This window comes from Anoplophora glabripennis, unplaced genomic scaffold, assembly GCF_000390285.2.
Source record: "Anoplophora glabripennis isolate ALB-LARVAE unplaced genomic scaffold, Agla_2.0 scaffold240, whole genome shotgun sequence".
Classification (NCBI taxonomy): domain Eukaryota; kingdom Metazoa; phylum Arthropoda; class Insecta; order Coleoptera; family Cerambycidae; genus Anoplophora; species Anoplophora glabripennis.
Genome location: NW_019416340.1, coordinates 77,640 through 103,051, shown reverse-complemented (window position 1 = coordinate 103,051; position 25,412 = coordinate 77,640). Strand labels below are relative to the sequence as shown.

Sequence of the window (25,412 nt, the reverse complement as noted above, 5' to 3'; positions counted from 1 at the left end):
TCTTTTACTGCAAACCTTCATATTACACTTTACAGACTCTCTCTAAAATTATTTTGTTTGCCTGAAACTAACAATCAGTGTATATTTATAGTAATTTTAAAATTTACAATGAATAAATATATTTTTCATCATTAACATTATTAATTAAATTTGTTATTATGAACTTTTAATATATGTTCCAAGACAGAAACGGAAGGTTTTGCCATAAACAAAGAGTGGTTTTAAGGAATGGTTTGATAGACAATATGAAAGGGAGAAGAGATGTTGCTGAATCCTTCGTACAATAGAGAAATTCATTTTCTAGCTGAGGTTAGGCAATAAATAAGCCGCGGTAGTGAATTCTAAACCGGGTTCTATACTTTTAAGTCAGTTTTGAAATACAGCGTAATAAAGTTCCATACTCTGGCTATGAATTTCACATTCTACGTAAAGTAAGTAGGCAGATAAATTTTCTTCACGGACCTGCAACACCATACATAAATTCCTCGCTTTATTTGTGTTATTTACCTTTCGTAAACAGTATGTTAATCTAAACTAACTGACTGCCTAAGGGAAATAGCAGAAAAGGTAAAGTAAACGAATCGCTGCTTTATGAAAAATCATAAGAAAAATTAAAATATTTTTTATATACAGTGCGTATGTACGTGTACAACTGAGTACCATAGATTTCTGCATTCAAACAGTCCGATATAAATTAATTAATCTATATCTGAAATCGTGTGAAGTAATTGTTGGTATCGTTTGTCTTATTTGCACATTTGTATAATTGTTTTGTTTGTATTAGTCTTATTTACTGTTAACAGAAATCTTCCTCCTTCCGGTGATTTCAAGCTCTCTTTAAGTGACTAGTTGAGTGATAGTGAAACAGCCTGCATGTGTTTGAATTTACATATTGTCTACAACATTTCTAAGATCCCACGTATCGTAATTAAAGTTTAAATAATTAATCAACAAAATTAAGGCTATTTTTGTACTGTTCGTAACAACTAATAAGGTTCCAGTACACATAGAATACATAAATACCGGCCAGAGGACTTAACTTCTACGAAAGATACCTTTCTGTTCAGTGCAACATGAAAATTTTCTTTAAAAAATAACTCAAAATCTTCAAATATTTTTAAAACGTCTTTGGACAATACACAAAATATTCATAAATAGGTACACAAATATTTTTTTATGTAAACAAATTTTTTTTCATATTAGAACTTTTAAAGCTGAGAGCTTTCATATTATTTCTAAAGATTATAAATAATATTTTGTAAATATTTATTAACAATCAGGGCGAGTTTTATACACTCATTAATTACCTGAAGAGGGAAGCCCTTTGTCATTCCTATCGCGTAAGTGTCCTCGTTTATGGTGTCACCGATCTTCTGCAGCTTACACCCATGGTCCGTAGCTCGGTAATAGTCGAGTATTGGGGTGTCGGCAATTAGAATATCTAATGAGCCATTTCGCAGTCTTTCCACTCCTTCCTCTACGTTCTCCAGGGAATACTTGTGCATGTGCTCCCACAGCATTTGGTTGGCCTTTTGGACGTAATATTCGGCTGCCGAAGCTCTTGGAGCCCCTACTTTCTGGCTCAGGAGCTGTAAGAAAAATGGCAGTTCGTTAACTCATGGTAATTATCAGAATATACAGGATGTAAAAAAAATAGTGCAATAAATTTTGAGAGTTTGTAATACTATAAAAATCTGTGAAAAATGTGTCTATACACATTCCCTCTCAAGGTTGCATTACAGCTCATTAAATGGTAAATTAAAAAGTTGGTTTTATTTTGTAACAGTTGTTAACAAAATGTGTTAAAATTTTTTAGACTTGTTACTAGACGGTGTGACGTAAAATTCATATATAATTTGGAAAATTGAGGTAGTAAATAAGGATTATTTTCACTGTAACCTTTTAAAAATCCTACTTGAAAATAAACCTTCAATAAAATTTCAAATAGATAAAAACGAATTTTAAAATACATAAAAAAATATCGTACCAAATTTAAAAAACAGTTTATATCAAATATGAATTGAATTAAAAGGTCCTAATATAGTACATAATACGACCTTACATGTTAGATTATTTATTTTTTATTTATTGCTGATAGTATACTCCTTTCATCATATTATGGGCATAAAACTGACTGTTTGAATATTCGGTGGTTAACACATTTTTTTTTGAAAAGACGTTTTTAAAATTTTAAGTGGTACTCTCTTATATATTATTTATTGATGTACTAGCAAATGAACATTTCAGTGATACTTGGTTAATTCAACTAGAATCATTCCTAACCTAAAAATTAATATTTTTTACGTCAGCCAATTTGCAAAATACAGGTGTCCAGATGACCTCATCACGACTAGGTCAAGGTCAAATGAAGGTCAAAAACATTAACTCGAATGGTACAATTTTTTGACCCCTGATTCTGAAAGAGCGGAAAATTTTACGTCCGATTACGCTTCGACCTGTTGGTCGAACCGACCTCTGAACGTCATTTGAAGATCATCTGGAGGTCAAATCGTTCTTTTGATCTCTCAGCTGATATCTTAGCTAGGAATGGCTCTCGAACCAGTTAACCTTTTGGGTTTTGGAGTCGCTGATCACGATTCCGGTGTCCATATGATCCCATCAGTCTAGATCAAGGTCAAATTAAGATCAAACACACTGACTCGATTGATACAATTTTTTGATCCCAGATTCAGAAATTGTATCATTCGAGTCAATGTGTTTGATCTTAACTTGACCTTGACCTAGACGTGTTGGGATCATATGGACACCGAGATCGTGATCAGCGCCCCAAAAACATAAAGATTACCTAGTCTGGGAAAAATGACTTTTCGGTTTCTGTTTGTGGGTCTGTGTTATGGTTTGAGATGAGAGTAATATACATATAATATAATATAATGTAATCCTGTCAATTATTTTATGTAGACATGTTAACAGCAAACAATAAACGATCTGTAAACTCATTTGTGTTTATTTCTACAGTTTTCTACTCTTCATTTCTTTTCACATTTCATTTATTATTAGATTATTGATTTCTATGTTCCGATATCTGGTTCTGATATTCTGAAGTACGTAATATATGCAACTAATCTGAAATTCAAATTACGTTCTACGAAATAAAATTGATTAGGTATGCTAATATATAACCAACAACAAAAATATAAATGAACATCAGGGCGGGACTAATATTTTTGATAGCGAGTTCGCTCCACTAGTCCGAGAATAATAAGGGCAGGTCAAAGATTTCTGGCTAAAGCTAAGGAAGTGCAATGTATGACAGCGACCAGGTGCATACCTAGGCCACGACATAACTTGAAAAACATACCAACATACATTAAATATCAGCACAGCCCTTGGTATCCTTAAAACCACTAAATTACAATTCGTTGATGGTATTTTAAGTGGAATAACGATTCCATAATAAATTTAATATAAAGTTATAGTTAATTTGAATGGCTTTGGAACCCGAAAAATGAAAAACCAGATGTAGCCGCACTAAACAAGACTCATTGATTGAATCAATGAAATTATTGGAACCATTTAAGAGGAGAAATACCTTCCGCAAGGATAAGTCGATCTTCATAGGTAGTTATATCGGCTATTTCATTAATTCAGTGGATATGTTCAGTTATAGAAATACGAACAACTTCATAGAACACACCAGAAATCAAATACTCTGTTACTTTATATTGTACCAGGTATTTGCCGCAACAATGAGGCAATTTTAAGTCCAGCGTAAGCAACTTTTATCCTTATTTTGATGAGTAGATATTACCTTATAAAAAGATATATCGGCGATAATAACCATGTTGTTCTTGTTCGATGTAAGTATATGAATTGTTATTGCAACATATTTTCCAAAGTTAAATTGCCGCTATTAGTCCGATTCAAACCCAAGAGTTTTTCACGAGAAGCATACACAGCAGCCGGAAAAATTAAATGTATGGGCTGGAATTTTCGGTGAGACCGGTTGGTGGGTCCTTTTCTTCTACCTGGTACTTTGACTGGCCAAATGTATTTGCAATTACTGGAAGACGCTATTGACCCTGTCTTGACTGATATTATTGAAAATGTTCCAGAGTATGATAAAGATCATTTGATTTTTCAACAGAACGGTGCTCCTCCGCATTATGCGTGAATAGTCCGTCAGTATTTGGACCAACGTTTTCTACGGAATTGGATTGGGAGAAGAGGCAGCATTGAGTAGCCTCCACGATCACCGGATTTATCGCCCCTTGATTTCTTTTTGTGGGGATACCTAAAAAGTAATATCTATAAAACCGCAGCCAGCGTCGCTGGAAGATTCGCGTCAAAAAATTGTCGACGAATGCCGTCGAATCACTCCGGAAATGCTTCGGAATGTGCGCAAACGTTTCGCGGGCGGTCATCAGTTTGAACATTTAATCAACTAAGTAGTAAGTAAGCAACTAAACATAATTTAAATTTTAAAATGTACCTAAATTTTTTCAAAGTATTGGGCGGAATTATAAAATTTAAAGTCTGTTGTAAAGACAATTGTAAAAGCTTTCAAAAGAAATATTACTCAACGCCCAATGTCATTTTAATATTTTGGGGTAATGCTTGGGGGTGAAAGTGGCGGAGTCAAAAATACCAGCAAAGAATGTCTCCCTTTAATCTAAAATCGACGGGTCTGAGCGTTTTTCTACAATCTTGACGCAGTTCCTGAAAATGGCTCTGTTTCGTTTTCATTTGGCCATCCTGTATAGGTACACCTACTATAAGCTACCTTGTTGTAAGCGATTAGAAGTTCAAATTATCACGCTAATTACTCTTTACAGAATTATTGCCTATTTTAATACAATAATAGTTTGACTTACTCAATGCAACGACTATTTAGATTATTTAAAAGTAAAAGAACGCCTAAGGTATCACGATCAGAAAGCAGTAATAAAAGTGACAAAATTCTTCCAATTCAATTATATTATTCTCTTTCGGTTGTGGGGTCTGTCAGTTTACTTTCGGGTGACTTTTCTAACATCACATTATGAATATTATAAAAGTCTTCGACTGACAGGTGATTAGTCTGAAAGGTTGTAAACATCGATTATCCATTTGGAATTGGATAATGGGTAAAACTTAAATAAAAATGTATATGTACGCAACCAAAATCACTCATACGCGTAAGTAATCCTACAAATAGTTATAATTTTGAACAAAGTTACTTACGAATTATAAGATGATCCGAAATTTTCTCTCAATATTTTGAGAATGAAGTATATAAAAAATAAGAGCAGACTTTTATATAAACTTGATATTTCAAAATTCTTTTAGGCATATTATTTATATTGTAAATAACTATCAATATTTCCCAAATTAGCAATATGTACCATCCCCATTTAAAAGGGATACATCTTTATCTCTTTTATTATAAATTTTCAATCTGTTCACTCTGAAAATGTTGGCAGGAAATTTTGGAACCACCTCTTAACTTTAATACTTAACCTCGTTTGATTTTTAATATACAAATGTTTTATCTGGTACAGATTTCCAATGATATTTTTACATTTTAAAACACTTTTATCAGTATTAACACGATACAATTTAATTTGTATGTATAATTTTAGTCTAGCTTTTCCAATTCCCTTCTAAAATTAGTTTTAGAAATAACACTACCCATTTTCACTTCCTATTACGACTGTTAAATTTGGCAATAAAGGTAAATGGGGTGGAAGAGGAATACGAGATGATGAGTGCCTATATTAAAACCATTAAAATGTAGTTAAGTAGATTTGGCAGAATAATCAGTGGCAGTAGCGTGTCACTGGGTAGCCTTAGGTGGATAATTTAGAGCTATTATTAAAATTAAAGATAACTGGAGGGGTGCAATGTCGTTTATAAATATTGTTTTCGATATCAGTTTACTTTAAACAGAAACATAATATTGTATAACAGCAACATTGCCACAAACTTGAAAGACGGTTTCTTTCCATTGATACAAACAAAGGTAGTATAAATTTTCTTGCCAAATCGATTTCAGATTTTTTTAGGGATTTTAAATATTTTGCTACCTGTAAAAAAACTCTTCTAAGAATACTCGTAGGTTTGTGGTGGTGTTCGGAAATTTAAACGCAAACTTTACTTTCTACGAAAAAATTTTGACACAAAGGTTTTGATTGAAGACGGTCAATCTAAGTTTGTAAAAAAAAATTATTCGCACTGTCAAATAACTTTCTTGTGCTGCTGGTCTAGAAAATATATGTTTCTGATCACCTTTTAGATCGGAAAGTGGGTACAGTGACATAAGAGCTCAGTGAAGTAACTATCTAACTGTTACGTCAAAACTTGCTTTAAAAACATAGTAGATATGTATCATAGTTGTCTGCCAGCAGCATATATTTGTATGTCTCTAAATCATTTAGAAATGAATAGCGATGAAAGTGACGGTTAAACATTCCTTTCGATATTAAAGTAACGACTAGAGTTCGAGGTTTTCGTCGGCTATAGTCTGATTAGAAATGAAAGAGAGTAATAAAAGCTTATTAAGTATGCAAATCGTAAATAAATGTAGTACTGGTGCTTATATTCAATATTTTTATATTATGTATTATCGGTATAGATGAGGTGTACTTTTAAAAAAACTTTGTGTGACCGGGTTGTACTAAATTGTAGCAGGTAGCTAAAATTTAATCCCCGACAATCCGTCTTTGTCTATGCCGCTTCAATTTCTCGGTCCATTTCTCTTATAAGTAAACAATATAAAAACAGCATTTCAAAACATGAGGCTACTTTAAGCATCATAACCGGGTTAAGAGGGTTTTTAGTAATTCAAATAAAATTATTCAATATTATTATCAAAATATTTATTTAAATTTAATGAATAGACTTTTATTCCACACAAAAATATATGTATTTTGAAAATTCAAATTATGGTGAGTAAATGTAGTGTTGTATAAATGTACAATAAAGAAAATAAAAAAGTAGGTATATTAAAATTCATCCTCTGAATATTCTGATGAATTATCTTCGTCTCCTAGATTGATAACGATAGGTTCCACAGTAACGTCAATTAAATTATCGAGTTCCCACATTTTCTCCTCTTCTTTTTGTACATGATGTATACATCTTTGCCAGTTATCTGCAGTTACTCGTTCCAAGGAATTTTTTAACAAAATTTTCACGTCACTTAATTTAAACGTCGTATTATTTCGCGCTACATCTCCTTTTACCTGCGCCCAGACTAATTCGATTGGGTTAAGTTCACAGTGATAAGGTGGTAACCGTAGTACCGTTATTTGGCGATTTGTTGCCATTTCATCGATAACATATTTTTTCTGATCTTTATTAAGATTGACAAGTGTCAAAAGTTCCTTTTTCACCATATTTGTTTCAAAAGAAATGTTTTTTCCGGATAACCATTGAATTATATCGGCTTTCCTCCAAGCAGTCGTAGGCGTCCGCTCGGTCTGCCGTGAATGGTAACTGGCATTATCCATGACAATTACAGACCCCGGAGGAATAAGATCCAACATCTGTGTAAAATACTCTTCGAAAACATCTGCGTTCATGTCTTCGTGATAGTCACCTGTATTTTTAGATTCAAATAAAAGTAAACCGCCATCTACAAAACCACTGGCACTACCTATATGTGTCACTATTAATCTTCGCCCTTTACCTGAAGGTGCCTTGAACCCTGTTGAAAGTCCATCCAAAAATGCTTGTCGAAAACTTTTTACATTTTTATCTTGCCATACTTTTGTTACAGTATATCCCTCGTTGACCCAAGTTTCGTCTAGATAATAAATATTCCTCCCTTCGTCACGGAATTTTCTAATTGATCTTAAGTAGGATCTTCGCCAACAAATAATTTCATCTTTATCGATAAGAACTGACTTCCTGTTCTGCTTTTCCCAGCAAAAATTCAACTCTCGTAAGACGGCCCATAATTTGCTTCTACTGATTTTTGGCAAATCGTTGTCCTCTGAAAGTTCACTTAAAATTTTGTTTAGCGTTGGTATTTCTTTTTTAAAATAAAATGAGTGTACTTTTCTGCGAATGACATTTTTGAAGAAATCATCTATAACGACTTTTGACCTCCCTGTAGATGATTTTGGGGGATTTACAGTATCTTGTTCATTTTTTGTTTCCTTTAAAAGTCTGTAGATAGTCGATTTTCCAATCCCTGTCATTTTTGTTAGCATTAGTGTTACCCGATAATTACCTGAAACGAAATATTACCACGCCCATGGCCGGTTCTTATCTCGGGGTTTTATTACTCTCTTTCATTTCCAAACAGACTATGGTCATAGGCGTGTTCGTCGTAAACAAATAAATAAACACGTAGGTATAAATAAAAATAAATAAATTTGCATACTTTATCAGCCGAAGGTCGTTTTTTATCCCTTGCCACGTTCGACATTATTAGAATATTAAAACACGTATACACGAAGCAAACGCGAAGCCAGTAACTGCTGTTATTACCGGTTTCATACGATGCGCTGTAGCGAAAGGCCGACACGACGGCTATGATCATCCGACCGAGTCCCGAACTCTAGTAATGACTAATTACCAATGAAATCCAGAAAAAGGTATTAAAAAGCATATAGAAAAAGTAATAGTAATAAGTAATGATGTTTAGTTGGATAATTTACCTGAAAAATCAAACACCCTTATGTCATCAAGTGTACGGAGTCTGGATTCAGTTTTCAAATCGATGTTAATTTCCAAGACTGATATTAGCAAATTTATTTAACATCTGTGTCCAGAACTTTTAATAGACAAGAAGGAAACTATTTTTAGCAGAAGCCTCGAATTGTGATTATATTGCTGAAGGTATTTTCAATAATTTATAGTGGCTGTGTTCAAAATTTTGACAACTTTGTAGGTTTTAATAACAATTGATTAGGGTGACGCATGTAGCCATAACGAATTAATAAGGGTGACAGTAGATGATGTGGAAATTAGGAATGATAAATTTCTAATATAAAAACAAGTACACAGACAACGTTTTTCGTTGTCGACAAAAGTAATTTAAAATTACATAGAAAATATTTCGCCCTGCATCCAAAGAGCATCACATATCGCAAATTATTTATATTTAAATACAATAAATATACTACCTAACCTCTTGGAATACATTCAGTAGGAAATGTTTCTTGCAAAATTATTACATATCTAAAATTACTCCAATGTTGCCACAGAATGTTATCCACATTACTGATAGAGGGAAGTGGAAATTTCGCAAGTTTGAAGCTCCATTATGGATGGAAATCTTCTACCGTGGCAGAAGGTTATATCGAAAATTATGTGCAGAATAAAGTAAACACAGCAAATTGAAATTCTTAATGTAGAAAACAAATAAAACCAAAATGAAACGAACCCAATATCATTGACAACACAAATATTATAATTCCTAAATTGATATATTTAATAACTGTATTGAACTGCATAATAGCACTTTCAACACATATATTTATAACAAATAATGTACATTTTTTATATAAATTAATGACCAATAAATATTCTGTTGCAGATCTATTATTGTCAAATTAGTGAGGGCACCGAATTCTAAACTATAGCAACAACGATTCTTCACTAATTGATCAAAGACTTTCATTATTTAAATGTCTATAAGAAATGCTTTAGGAAAAAATTTTGCTCTTGGTTCTTTATTAACCCTGTAACTTTATCACAACTTAGCTTTTACATTCTGTATTTTTGGATGAAATTTGGAAGTTCAAGCTCATAGAAAATATTAATTGCATTGATTTTTTTTAGGAGTATGTGAAAGGTAGAAAGAACATTTTTAATTTCTCAGAAAGACGTAGTTCCTTCTCCAAACTGATTAATGTTCTTTTACAGAACAATTCCTAAGGTAATTATTTTTAATTACGAGAAAACCGTTTCAGTGTAAACGACGTTAATGAGCTCGTTCTACCATTATGACATAACAACACCATCTTAAGCTCGTGCTGAATGTAAATCATGGTCTTTAATCCTAATAAAAATAACATATTCTAGCAGTCAGGTATTTAATTATTTAAAATTTGACAATCTTTCATTTCTTTAATAATAAAATCTAGGAAATATAACGAGAACTCATAATACATTTCTATAGTCATAGCCTTGTTGTAATGTATAAACAAGGGTTATAGTTACCTTGTTCAAATGTTTTATTACTGGAGGAATATTTTCAAGAAAATATTTGAATTTGATTCAGGTTTATGATAGCGATATAATCTATAACGCAAGGTTGAGCATCAAACGTAAAGTTTGTATTACCGAAAAAATATCAGAAACGAAAAGAGTTTTTCATTAAACTAGTAGAAAGTTTTAGTATAAACGCACTACGCTTAGAACTCCTTCAATACTTTCCTTTGTTTTTGTATTCCGACAGCTAACGTTGGAAAACAGAGTTGAAGCTATTTGGTATTCAGCACTACGGAATAAGTAAATATTTAAGTTACGTCAATATACGGGGTGGCTCAAACTGAGGGGCCTATTAGATTATTTCGGAACCTACTATGATTTAAATTTTGAAAATTGTGCAGACTAGGGTTTTTGGGTGTGCTCTATTCAAATCTAATAATTTTGTTCCTGTAACACTTCCGGTTACACCGGATCAATTCAACGTATTTTAAAAACGAAAATACATGATTGTAAGTTTGCAAAAGTTCAATCTGTGAATCCCGAACATTTTCCAAGAAGAGTAAACTTTTGTATGGATGGAAAGAGAATAAAATGACACATACAAATTTGTTCCATTACAAAAAACCAAGTTAACACTACCCGATATAAGATTCGGTAACTCTGAAGATATAATTATGTACTTTGGCATTTAGCTCCTGCTTCTGCGAATATTGTTGTTTTATCTGTCTTTAAATAGGTTCTGATTATTAATTTTTTTCCTAAAAAGCTAAATATCTCTTAAGCGGATAATTTTAGGAATAGGGTAAGTTAATGAAAGTCACAAAAAATGTAAAGATACACAGAGTGTTCTATTTAAAATGACAAAGTTTACGTCAATTTCCGGTATAACCGGAAGTGTTACAGGAACAAAATTATTAGATTTAAAAAGAGCACACCCAAAAACCCTAGTGTGCCAACTTTCAAAATTGGTATACCCGATATAGTATATTATTTACTAGAATTAGATAATTCCAAATTATATAAGAAATGTACTATTTTTTCTTACGTTTCTTATATTGCTACTTTCTTATGTTGCTACCAGCAATTATGTTTTTTATATTAATTTAAAGCTAACCAAATTATATTACCTAATTTAAAAAAAAAATCATAGTTATCAAATATCTAGAAGTTCACACTTCTGTTATTGGAAACAATCCTCAGAATACAGAAATATATTAATGAATGCATCATGGCTGAATTTCTTGTTCTTTTTCTCATGCCGTCAGTCATAGTTACTACTAATAAATTTATCCTTATTCATATACGGAGAAATTTATTTGAAAGTTTACAACACTAGAAATTGCAATGTATATTATTCATTTATTTTATTCTTATCTTTATATAATTATATTTTTATCTTTATATAATTTAGAAAAACTTATTCAGGTAAACAGCAACAGAATAGTTAAATAACATTGCGGATTCATATTTTTTGCTCCAGCTGTTTCGAGAAACTATCATCAATTCCTTTTCAATTTTCCCTTTTTCCAATGGATGTCATTCATAATTTATGCTTAATGAGTCAACAATGGTACTAATTGCAAAAATTGTAATAAAGTTTAAACGGATTTTCAATATTCACAAAAATCTGTTAGTACCGGTTTACGAGCACCATTAAATTTGTACAAGACTGGTTTAAAACTTTCCCTGTTCAACAGTTTTTTAAATTTCTTGTAGTTGCCAAGATCTTATTACCAAACAGGCCGATATACTCAGCACATTTCAGATAGAATTAGAAATACTTAAGGATGTTACAATTTCCAAATTTGGATCATAGATAACTTAACTTCTCTTAATGCAACCGTTTGGCAAACTGTAGACAAATGCAAAATTTAATTTTCTCTCAACTTTATTAAACTCTATTAGATTTTATTTTATGGTTTCTATTATCACATTGAAAATAAATTCCCCCTAATAATAAAGTTTTAGAAAATGTGATGTTTCAGTATCATTTACTGTAAAAGTTACCTAAATATGGGAAAACAATAACAATAATTTTTTATAGCAGGAAACGAATAACATATATTTTTTTTATAAATAAGAAAAAACCAGACCGTTAGATTGATGGTCTAACCGGTCTATTAAGGAACTTTTTCAATCCATTTATATGGAAAATGTAGATTTTAACGATATTTCTACTGTTTTAAATGGGAAACAGTATTTTTAAGTGAAAATGACAAACAGCACATAACCAGGTCAACAACAATGTTATTATTAAAAATTATAAACAAGAGAAGATTCAATATGAGACCCTGAGGAACACCAGAAATTGCAGTATTTTTACTTCCATGCAGATGAGAGTTACAAAATTTAAGTAAGGTTAATGATATACCGAATTGATTTAATTTGTTAATAAACAATAATGAGTATTAAGAACAGAAACAGTATGAACTTGGTATTAATAATAACAATAGTAATACAGTCCGAACAATTTTTGTTGAGACAGAATTCCAAGAAAAGAATAAGCCAATAAAGTTCTGTTATCGGAACTACGGTAACAATTTACCGCGGATATTGAATAGGGTTAATTTCAAGAGAATGACGCAGGGGTCTTCTTGCAATTCTATCGCAACAAATATCGTACGGACTGTAGCAACAGTAACGATAATATAGTGTATAAAAGTAAGCTTTAAGTTTAACGTGAAATTAAAGAATAAAATAGTAGTCTTGCATTTGAAGAATTTGATTTGAAGCATTTGTAAGAACTGAGACTGTTTTGATATGATTATTTGGACATTTTTTGTATTATTATTATTAGAGAGCAGTTTAAATGAAATACCCTATATGTTACTGCTACTTAACTACTGCCCCTAAATAAAAACAAAAAATAAAACAAGAAGCTAAGAAATATTTTAGTAACGCCATAAACAAATAATTTCAATCAATCAATAATTTTATTTATTGTCTAATTAATTTAGATTTATAGTTTTTCCGAAAATGTTTCTACTTTGGGCACATTTACATGGAAAATAATGAATTTTTCAAATATCTGAATCTCCCATCTCTATTTGAGAATTATGTAGCTCATAAAATGGAATGTTGGTAATTAGTACTGTATTGGGAATATCGGTAACTTCCGAAACCATTCTCGTAGTCATGTTTGCGTGAGCTTTAAACACATCCTGTTGAATTGGTTTCATAACGTACATAACAGAGGCCAAATAATGTTAAGCTTGTTTAGGATTTGTAGTTTGGTCTCTACGGTCGCCTAAGTTTCTGTCTGAATAACTCCATTACAAATATTATTCATGAAATGCTGATAAAAGGAAGAAAATGTCCTAATTTGGAGAGAATATTTGTTGTGATGGATTTAAACCATCGTTCTTTCCCTTTATGTTACAGAACTGTATTTATTTTTTCAAACCGAAAAATATATACATCAATAATATTAAGAACACTTTGATGAACTTCTTGTTGTAAAAACATTATAAGCATAACGGCAATATAGACACAAACTTTTCATGTTGATTTCAAAAGAAGCAAAAGAAAACGAGATTAATGTTGTTTACAATTCCTAAGGATTTTTCAAGATTGGACATGACACAGAGGTTTCGATTAATTACTTAAGAATTATACAAGATATAGACTTCAAAATTGGCTCAACAAAGTTTAATATAAAATTTGATCGTAGTGGTTTCAGAATAAAGATAACGGTACCGGAGTTGGAAGAACTAGTTTCAACTCTATCAAAACGTATTTTTAGCTTATTTGGACAGATAGACACCGTTCTTGAATAAAAATGTTAAAGAACCGTTAGGAACGTCACAGATAAAGGCCAATTATTACTCTCTAATTTGTATAGTTAGAGGTACTTAAATGGAGTTTATATTCCTTGTTTCTCATTTTTAGACATTTGCCTATTTTTACTCAAATAGCTTTTTAGATATTCATAATGCATTTCTTTGGGTGGTAAATACCAATTTCTAGTATTTTTCAATTTATCATAAGGATTCCGCCATTTTGGATTTAATAATTTCCGAATTAAAACCTTATATTCTGATTGGCGACTTTGAAAACCACCGATTAACAAGTTTCAGCCATAATCTTCAAATGTTGAATGCCTTTCCGATTCTTACATATTGCCATATTGGATCCGCCATCTTTTATTCAGGAATTTTCGGATTCAGACTTCAGCGACCCCAAAAAATCTCGGTAGCAAAATTGAGGTAAAAATATTGTATAGAAAAACTTTTTACTTAAAGGGGTAAGTCGGATCCTAATCAGTAGGTGGTTTCTAACCCTATGGAGGATGGTATATTATATTTTTTTGGTATGTTGTCTACTAACCTACATTTATACAGGGTGATTCACAACTTATCCGAAAAAATTTAAGAATATATGCGTCATGAAAAATGGAATCAATATCGTAAAAAAAATTGTACAATCCTTATAGTTTCCCAGAAAAAAATTATTCAAGTTGTAGTATTTAAAACTTCGCTGGGCTACTCTAGTCATTCGCGTTGTGCGCTGTACGCAATTCTCTCTCTCTCTCTCTCTCTCTACGTGGTCCCAGGCGATTCCGAATACTGAAATCCGGTATACAGTGTAGGAAAGTACCGATGGCCTATCAGAAGTTACGTGAGAGCGATAAAGTAAGCCATAGAAATCCATGTGATAGACAAGGATGGCTATAATGAAGGCGTCTAATAGTCAACACCCATTTCGCCCTTCCACAAATAAGAAGTGGATCTTATTTGTGGAGAGGCGAAACGGGCGGTGACTATGAGAGGCCTTCATTATAGCCGTATCCTTCTCTATCGCATGGATTTCTATGGCTTACTTTATCGCTCTCACGTAACTTCAGATAGACCATCGGTACTTTCCTACCCTGTAGATATTACCAAAGGCAACCCAGAGACGCGCAACTGCATGCAAAATTTGAGTATGCAATACTTTATACATCCGCTATAAGAGAACGTTAGCACAGATGGCGCGCGCTCTGCTGTGAACTGATTTAAATATGCGCGGGGTACAATTTATTAGTACTTTTTATATTTTTCAAATATATTTAAAAGAAAAATAAAAGAACCAAATCAAATTACATCGTTTATTGATAAACAAGAAAGAAAATGTATAAAAAAAAGTTAATAGATGGGTGGAAATTTTCAAGGTCACTTTCTCTTTTATTGTTCACCTTCGACCCTTGGGCCTTCTTTTCCCACAAGTCAATTGTGCAATTAAAAAATTCACAGCTGTTCTTTTACTTGCTACATCTGACACTATGTCTCTGTATCTGGTGTACAGAATTTCCTGGAAAATAGGCCGGAAAAGGACTTGGCAGAGCATCCGTCTCAACCTCTTTGTAGTCGTATTTACGTAAGTTTCAGGGGTGAAGTGACGGCTACAGATGAGATAATTGTGTAATGAGACCCCTGCCACAGGTTTCATGGCCATCTTCTCTTGCCACACCACTTTTGGAAATTCAAAGGAAACCGATGCATTTTCTCGACCTCGTTGAATGAATATCCACAAACAAGACACCGTGAATGTGGCATCTGAAAATAAATTGCCATAGAATATAGCCCGTAAAAGTTTGCTAAAAGGTATTTGTTTATATTCGTTCGTTTCTTGTTTTCTTTAGATGCCGGTGCTTCAAAATTTACAAGTCTTTATACCCTAAATATAACACGTTTTAACTTAAAAATCTACAGAAACAAAACAAAAACCTGAACTACACCAATAACACTGTACAAATACAAAATACTATAAACACTACACCAAAAAATATAAATAAACAGTCGAACGAGATGAAATTTAACGGACGTAAACAAACAAGATGGCGAACGCCTTTGATTGAAGATTGAACTATTGAACACAAACGGCAATCCACACGATCACACAAAGGACGGAATACTGCTTTCGTCCAATAGAAACTTAGCGCTACTGGCGCTTGACGTTCCCAACATTTGACAAAGATGTCTAAATACAGATGATCGTATATAAAACAAAGACGTATATACAGGGTCGGAAAGTCCCCATGGTTCATCGGCCGTTACGTGAGAGCGATAAAGTAAGTCATAGAAATCCGTGCGATAGAGAAAGATGGCTATAATGAAGGCGTTAATAGTCACCGCCCATTTCGCCCTTCCACAAATAAGAAGCGGATCTTATTCCGTGGATTCAGCATCAAAAAATACACAAGATCCATATACTCATGTCTCCAATACAGAACCTTTTTTTTTTGTGAGGCTGTGTAATTAAATAGTACACTAAACTAAGATATCATCCTATTGGGACAATATAACGTTACAGCTACATTACGTTCTCGTGATTTACCAAGTCAGCTGTTTCAAATGTAGTTAAGTTGATGCAACTTCGTGATATTATTAAGTTCCCTACGTCACTGTATTTCTCCAAGCAGTCCTATCGGTTATTGTTTCACCCGGCATTGTTTAAGTATCTACGTGAGAATCTCCATTCAAAATTAACTTTAGTTTTCGTTCCATTTCATTTCGCGATAACTTAATTACAACAATTTTCCAGTAGTTGATCCGGAAACAAATAATACACTTCACTAGATCATTTTGAAAGATAGGTAGATCCGGCTTTTTAATTTTAAATTTTACTCTATTTAGTCATCTTTATAGGATAAGATAAATCCAACGCTAAGACTTAAATATACAGATCAATGGCGTACTAATTGAAATAATTTTAATTTTTTTTTATACCTTCAGTTTATTTATTCATTATTAATGTATTTTAGCGTTTTTTTAAAAGACATATGCACTGTAAAATAAAAAGAAAAATTTCAAGTTTTGGAAATTGTTTATTGAAATTAGTGAAACAAGGATATTGCTTGTAATTTTACATATTTAAACAGAAATTTTTGTGAATGGACAAACAATAATAGCATAACACTTTGCACTAGTATTAAGTGTTGAATTATGAATTTTAGTCTTGATAGTGTCATTCGTTGGCATCTTTTCTGTATTTCAATTTAGGTACTAGCATAATGAAGAAAATTAAATATAGAAAGTGTAAACTACAGTGAATAAAAAATGAAAGAACATTTTCCTCGACTTCGTTTTTGAATTATGAAAGTTGAAGTTTACAAAAACATTTTAATATTTTTAAATATCTTCTGATCAAAAAGGCAAACAAATTAAAAAATCTAGGAAAACTGAAACCAGTAGCATAGAGATAAGGTATACAGCTTTCATTTCCTCGAAAATTGTAGCGCTCTCTTGAATATAGAGATATTTTTCATTAAAGACTTCTGTAGTCTGACGGAGGTACCGACAAACACTGTCATTAAGAAAGTTCGACGATTGTATTTGGAATATAATTTAAATACACTGTAGCCATTAAAATTCGAAAAAAATGATTGACACAAAAATTTATTTTTTTGCTATTTCTCAAATCATTAAATATTTCTAAAGCAATAACTTTTTAATATTTATTGTTGTATTGAAATAACATTAAGAATTAATTGCTCTTATCCAATTTTCAAAACACGAAATTTTGACAGCAGCTCTAATACATAATACTAATAGTGAACTTTTTTCAACGCAAACATTTTCAAAAATATTTGAACCAACTTTATATTTTTTTCACTTTTATCACCCCTGTATATACGAACTAAATTTCGAAATAAGTTTGTGTTTTTCACTTTTTGCAGGTTGCTTATTATTTCAAAATAACTGAATCCTTGGATAAGAAAATATTCTTAATTTTAGATGAAGAAAACGATTCTTTATTTTTGACACGTTGTGTGGTACACACTGTACTTTGAAATTTTTTAGTGGTAGATATTTTTCCACTGCTAAGTACGTTTTTATATTTTAGGTGATTCCACAGATTCGAATAAAGCCACTTAATAGCTTATCGATTTATTTAATCAATAACAAAATTACAGAAACTTGTATAGTCTTTCCGAAGTCAGTTGAACATAAAAACGCTTAGCAATATAATTTAATGAGTTTCATACGCGTCCTTAAAAAGTTTTCTGCTAAAGGTAAAAAATAATAATAATTTGTATTATATGTTCATTTGGCCAACAACATATTTTATTTGTTTATGTCCTCAAACAATTTTATTATATTGATGTAAATTTTGGTTATGACATATCAAAAAGCATTTACGTTTTCATTAAAATATATTACTGCACTGCACCGCTAGGCAATTTGTCAACAACTGAAATTTATGTCCGGTCGTCCAGTGCGGTTATGTTTGTGCCCCGTTTGTCCGCGCTACCACCTCCACGTTTAGTTCGACCAAACCTGTATATGGGTATGGCTAAATAAATATGGTAACAAGTTTTTCCAATATTTCAATGTCTGGTACATACTGCCTAGCTCTTTGGTCTTCAATTGAGATCGGAAACACTATACCTGAACATATTTTAAAGTTTTCTTTGACGACTATTTCATACGTATATTTCTTTTCATCTACTTAATTTTGATCTTCTGTCTAATCATTTCGTTTTAGTAATTTTATAAAATCTATTTCTTTGTATTTTTCTAAAAATAAATAAATTATTAAATAATCTCAAAAAATTTAAATTATTTATACCTACATGGATTGAGTTTTTAAAATAGTAAAATAAATAAAAGTATAGGTATTCCATAATTTCCAGTAAATATTTAAAAATATATACAAGAATCGCTATCAAATGTACGTAGATATACATATATTCTATTATTTTTTAACCTTAATTAATTGAATTTGGGTGACTTTAAACGAATATATTATCATTAGTAGATTACAGACTCTTCCCTGAACACTCTAAAGGATTTCATCTCCTGATAAATTTCGGAACATAATGAAAAAGGAACCAAAACATCGACGTAATGGTCACATAGTCGCTTCCGGCGGCAATTTTTCACTTCAGTAAAGCCTTATCAAAAATTGGAATCGGAATTTACTCAAGAAAATTGCCGAGTGAACTTTTTCCATGCTCTGTATCGTAATTTCCGAAGCTCTCGTACTGGATGCGGTGTAATTTATTTTTGAATAGAATATATTAGTTCTACAATTATATTTACTGGCCTGATTTAATAAATCAGTCCTGGTTCGTAACTAAAGGATGTTAGTTCAGTCCTATACGTACAAACATCTCAGCTATAAGCTATAGTCGACCTATAATTACCACAATGAGAGGGCACAATAAGTTAGCTAAACCGCACGCTGGTTGCTTTGTTGGCTCTATATATACAACCAACTTAGACATGAAAGGGCCGTGTTTGATATAGATTTATTAAAACAACCGCCATTGCGAAACGAAACTTTCTGTAAAATGAAAGTAATAATAAATTTATGCCGCAGTTAAGAGAAACAGAGTGACATATTCTGTATACGGGAAAATATATTTCCTGCATGAATACTGTTTCGTATTTAAATAATTAATTGCCTAAAATTTTATATACATGTTGAAAGATGAAGATATTTTAACATTTAAAGAGGAAAAAGAGAATGTTAAATTTAAGCTTTTCTTAATTAAACCAGTTAACTCTAATTTGCACGAACCTTCTTGTCAATTAATTTAATGACAATGGGACATTTTTACTAACTTGAAAATATATACACAATTAAAGTAAAATGATAATATTTCATTTTAAAAATATACATCTAGACGATGTGTGCCAATTTAGCAATAATGAGAAACATGCATTTGTTTTTATGAAAGCGGCCAAAAAACGTAAGTTTGTTATTGAAGTTACAGAAAAGTTTTTAATACAAAAGTTTTAGCTTTTTTATGAATTTTTATAATACAGTATTAGAAAAAAGAATTGAATGATGAAAATCACTAAATGTAAGATTTTTTTTAATGGGACACCCTATATATTAGTGCATAGTTAAATTTTTCTCTTTTCAAAAATATATAATATGTTAGTGTTTGATTCAGGACTTTTCAACATATTTCAGTTTAAATATTTTTGAAAAAACAGTAGGGAAATTTATGTCTGACGGATCGCGGTGGTACAAGGCACGCGGAACAAACAAATGACTTTTACATAAGTTTATTTATCATCATTAATTTATTTCCTGTAACAAACTATTTTAACAGAGAAATAATGTTTAGTGAGAACGAAAAATTTGAAGTTATCCATTTATTTTATGATAATAATAAAAATCATTCTTAACTTTAACAGAATTTTAATACCTAATTAATAAAAACCAACTAAAACACAAATGATCAGAGATGCTCAATGTGACCGTCATTATTACTGATGCACTTTGTATAATCCTCATTAATTTTCAGAACGGCATTTAGTATGAAATGGGAATTAAATTCACTTAAATTTTTTATACATTAATCAACTTTATGTCTTAGTTCATCTAAGTCTACACTAGTTTCCTTATAAACCTCGTTTTTTAAGTAACCCCACAGAAAACTGTTCAAAGGTGTAAGGTCTGGGCTATTTGAAGGCCGTTGAATATTTCCTCCATTACCAATTTACAAATCAAACCTATTATTTAAATAATTTCGTACTGCTCTGGTTCTATGTGGAGGAGCTCCGTCTTGGTGCCAAATGATATTGGTAAAGTCGATCAGCGGCAGATCTTCCAATTTGTTTTCTATTTGATTTTCAAGAAAATGAAAGTATCTGTCCCCCGTTAAAGCACCTTCATAAATTAGTAGATCAATGATTATAGGTTTATCTCTTACTGCAAAGTATACGATGGTATGGTCGGATAATTTATTTCAATAACAATTTATACTTACTAATTTTTAGAATATAAATAGTAAAAAATCAATGGCAATGATTAATTTGTAGCCAAGTGAACTGGCAATCCTATTGTAATCAAACATTTTTCTCGGTATAGGTCCATTGATTAAAGCTTTAACAGAAATGGTCACTGCTAATGACATTTATTTCCGTAATTAACGTTATTGAAATGAAACACAATTACTAAGTGGTTTCATTTGATGTGCTCGTAGCTTGTTAACTATTCTAATTATACCCCGATATATCACATGTTCCTGTTACATTTTGGTATTTCTTGCAGTGTAGAATACTTTATTTTTTATCATAATACCGAGTACGAGTGTACGCATATACATGTGTTCTTTTTTTTTTGGTGAATTTAATTTAAAAGTATAAAACAGCTGATGATTTATAAAATGCCCGGAAATTAATTAACCATGCTTTAATGATAGGTAGTTGATGATTTATAAAATGCCCGGAAATTAATTAACCATGCTTTAATGATAGGTAGTTGATGATTTATAAAATGCCCGGAAATGAATCAATCATGCTTTAATGATAGCTGCTCTGGATTGTTTCCTCTCCTTCGGACTATCATAGAACGGACTTCAAATTGATTTCTGCAAGCATGATTGACTCAGCTGTGGACTAGGAGCTCGTGCTGGCTGCTCAAGCAGTTCACTTCATTCTGGTAATTCTCCAGAGACTTCTAGTTAGTGCAGTCCCATCTACTCTTCAGTGTTGTCTTCTGCTGGAATCATTAGGACTCTATCTGACGGTCGCTCTGTCCATCATCTTAAATCGTCGATTTGTACTTTGTATTTTACACCATTTCTGTCAACTTCGTATCCAGTGCGGCTTAGTCCATGTTGGTCTAAATTGAGAATGTGCACCTGGAAAATTCCTAGTCAGTATTATGTCGTTGACACGGACTTGGATTGAAGTCTCGCAATGATAGGGGACGAAACAACAGTTAAGGGCGTCTTGGTGCTAGCGGATGTGTTGCAGTAGGACTTCACGATCGGCAAGTCAATTCTTCATTGCTCTATTTACCTTAGGATAACTCCATTACCTGAACCTTACTAATTGACTACCTACAAAAGCTTCTACCGGCGTTACACTGATTGCATAATGTATTCGTGTTCGTATAGTAAACAGTATTTGAATAACAAACCTACCGATTCTCTAGACAATGCTCAATATGAACTCGTGGCAGCTTCTTCCTGGTTACGTATTTCCACCAGATTTGCACGTTGGTGATACAATGGTGTTGTATAATATGCAACGTTGTGACTCCTGTAGAAACGCTTCCATATTGCACTTCAAAAAATGAATGGATTGTTCGTTATCGACTGGGCTGGATATCTCCATTTGTGATTTATTTGTCCCAGAAACCGAATAACCTTTGTCGTTTTCGCATTCACCACGACCTGAGCTGCAACCCATTCATTACATCGTAGCTACCAACTTGCCAAGATCGTCTTTGTGGCTGTAGACGAAATGGAACCGACGCGACGCCTTATTCGTACCACCCTTTTGCATGGAAGCACAAATCAAGAAATATTTTAAATACGTTCTGGCTTATCTCTTAAAATCTGGCAAGTATATCTGGAAATTGAGACGTTTTATTTCTAAGAGTATCCTGCCGTCTCGGATTCATTACTCAAATATTACTCTTCGACGATGTTAAACAATACTATAAACGTCCTCCGATATTCCGGTCCATGATGCCATATTAGACCATCTTCGATCACGTACTAATCCCTTAATGCCCCCTGCCAGCTATCTAACTTCTAACGCCTCTTCGAACGTCTAACTTCTTCATCACCATCTAGAAGTCTTTATTTTCTCATTTTGAACGTAAAGTGGCTCTTATCATCTAACTGTTAAATGGCCTCATGAAAGCATTGGTACGGGATTTGATGAGCATTTACTAGCCTTTCCTGTATTCACTTGGTTCAGTTCTAATTCAGACATTGGGTTAGCGAGTCTTGGTGAACACGATTGCAGAAGACTTTCCTCGTTCATTTCTGATACCACTGAATTTAAGATCTTTTAGCTGTATAGTGCAGCATCAAATTGGTGGTGAGAGCGTCGAAAAATACTTTAAGGTAGTCATTTAAAACGGCTTTGTAATGTAGTATCCATTCCGGATGCACATTTTCCTGCTTCGGTATTACGGGTTCCTGACTAGCCCGTTTGAGCTTCACCAATCGCCAATAGTCACATGTCTTTATTTAATACCAAAATATAAACCTCGTTGCTTAAAGTCAATAGTCGTCTGCTGTTGCATCAATTCTCAGAACTAACTCCTCTTTCATTTGGGGGGCTACATATGCAGTCGCTGTTGTGGCGTGGTTGTTTACTTTAAATTTCCATTTGCGTTTCTTCGGTTAACATTCATTGGTATTTATCTTACTGTATCAAAGTACGTGCTGTACCCGTATTCACAAAGGCTATGAGCATCGTATTTCTATAAATCGCGCCATGATTCTTGATTACTGGTATCGGGACTTGCTTTGAATTTAGTGGCGATGGGTGGTCGATTCAACGTCGATAATCATCTGGTCACGGCCTCTGTCGCGCTTCCCAATTTTTTTCATACTTCAGACGCTGACAAGGCTTGTAGATTCCAAGACATTTTATCCCAAACCCCTCTCCTAGGACAGTCGCGACTAAAATATTCTCCGTCACAATACCTACAGGGATACGGGAGTAGTCCCGTCCTTCTTCTGATCTGTGTTTCTTCATCGCCACATCCTCTTTCTTCTGCAATTGGTCATATAGTTGTGCCTGTACCGAGGGTTATATTATAGAAGCGAGACAAAAACTGCTGAAGAAATTCTTTGCAACTTCTGTCGAAGTAATGATACGGCTGATACCAGTTATAGACTATATCACGCAATTGTTCGGAAGCCACGCGTGTCCATTCGCGCACGTCCAGGTTATCTTGCTGACTTGCAGCTTCGATATTTATCAAGAACTTTTGTGGATTTTGGTAATTCTCTGCTTCAAATCTAGAAACACCACTGGTTGTATCATTCTATTTAGATGTTGGTCTCAAGGGTTTTGCAAAATTTCGCAGTATTTCTATCAAAGCAACATTTTACCTACTATAATATATATTCCTACATGCTTTACTAAAATGCGCCGTTCCAGATTTTTTTTTCTACACATGTCAATCTAATAAAACTTCTATATGTTGATTTGTAAATTTACATTCTGATTTAGAGCCATATTCAATTTTCGATCTTACCAAAGTATATAGCTTACTAGGTATAGATATTACAAAAAGCTTACAATATCATAATAAATTCTAGTTTTCAATGAAGAAATAGTGATGTGATTATTAAAACTTAGTTTTGAATCAAAGAAAGTACCTGAATTTTTAACTATTCCACATGATTAACTGAAGATGAACATTATATAGAATTAAAACTATTAAATGAACGTCAATTCACAAGTTTTCCAAATTAATTTGAAATAGTTGAGAGCCGTCTAAACAAGTAACTTACTTGTAATTCAATTTTATTTTCGTCTCTTAATATTAAGTTGTTATGAAATGACATTATTACATTTCTCCCCTTTATATCCGCAGGAAACTAATAAAACGACTACTTACGCTTCTATCGTGGTAATTGCTGTAGGTGTTGTGGAAGAAAAGTCCAGCGATCAGAGCAGCGATGTTCGCAGTGTAACTGGCGACGAAGATCACAGAAAAACCGCCCCAGACGTTGATTAAAAACTTATTCGGCCAACTCTTGGGGGCTTTGAAGGCAACGAGGTGGCCGCACAACAATCCCCACATTACCCAGAGAGCTGAACTCATGCTGAAGTTCTTGGACCGCTGGCGACCCCAGGGATTCAGGCCGAAGGGGCTCAGCCACTCGTATATGGCGACGGCGATGGCGGTTATGTTTAGGCCTGTACAACACAAATTACGATGTACATATACATCGGCAAATATCTGGTACACTCAAATTGGTAAGGACTGGTAGACAATTGAGGGGACATTTCAGGTGCGTACTTCAACAATTTCGTTCGTTTCTCATAAAATTCAAGAAATGTTAAAATTGGAAATTCCTTTTTAAAATGTATTTTATTTTTTATTATTACTGTTTTTTTTTACTTTAAATATATTAAGCTAATTCAAACTAATTCTAAAAGTTTTAATTTCGAAAATGGTATACTTTTGACAATTTCAACAAAATTATCATTTTTGTGTAAAATTAAATTAATTTTAAAAATTGTTTTCTACAAAAACAATAGATTTTGAACATTTAGTAACTGTTTTAGTTTGAATAGCATCGATTTTAAACATGTTTTTTTGTATGTGAATTTTTTTTATTTCCATAAGAAATGAGTTTTGTCATAGTATTCAGTAGCGTACGCTATACATTTCTATAAATCTCAGTTTTTCAAACGTAACCCAAAGAAATTATTTTAAATGGCAGATTTTAAGTGTACCATGGATGTATTTGATGTATCAATAAAAAAAATACAAGGCATAATTAATTAGCAAAATAGCAATAGCAGAAAGTAATTTTGGGTTTCTACAGGATGTTGCGTTTAAATCTCCTCAGCTTGGTCGAAAACCAAAAAAAATATTAAGTGGTAAAG

General features: G+C 32.5%; 1 protein-coding gene across 1 annotated transcript in view; it reads right to left on the bottom strand.

Moving 5' to 3' along the window:
* The window catches only part of LOC108908466 (glutamate receptor ionotropic, NMDA 3B-like), a gene marked incomplete at its 5' end in the record, with an annotated part of 78,206 nt that overhangs the window by 17,298 nt on the left and 35,496 nt on the right, over window positions 1-25,412 (bottom strand). Inside the window, 2 exons of the mRNA XM_023454155.1 lie at window positions 1,308-1,589; window positions 24,415-24,716. Of these exons, the coding sequence (XP_023309923.1) occupies window positions 1,308-1,589; window positions 24,415-24,716 (584 nt within the window). The remainder of the gene's footprint in view (window positions 1-1,307; window positions 1,590-24,414; window positions 24,717-25,412) is intronic.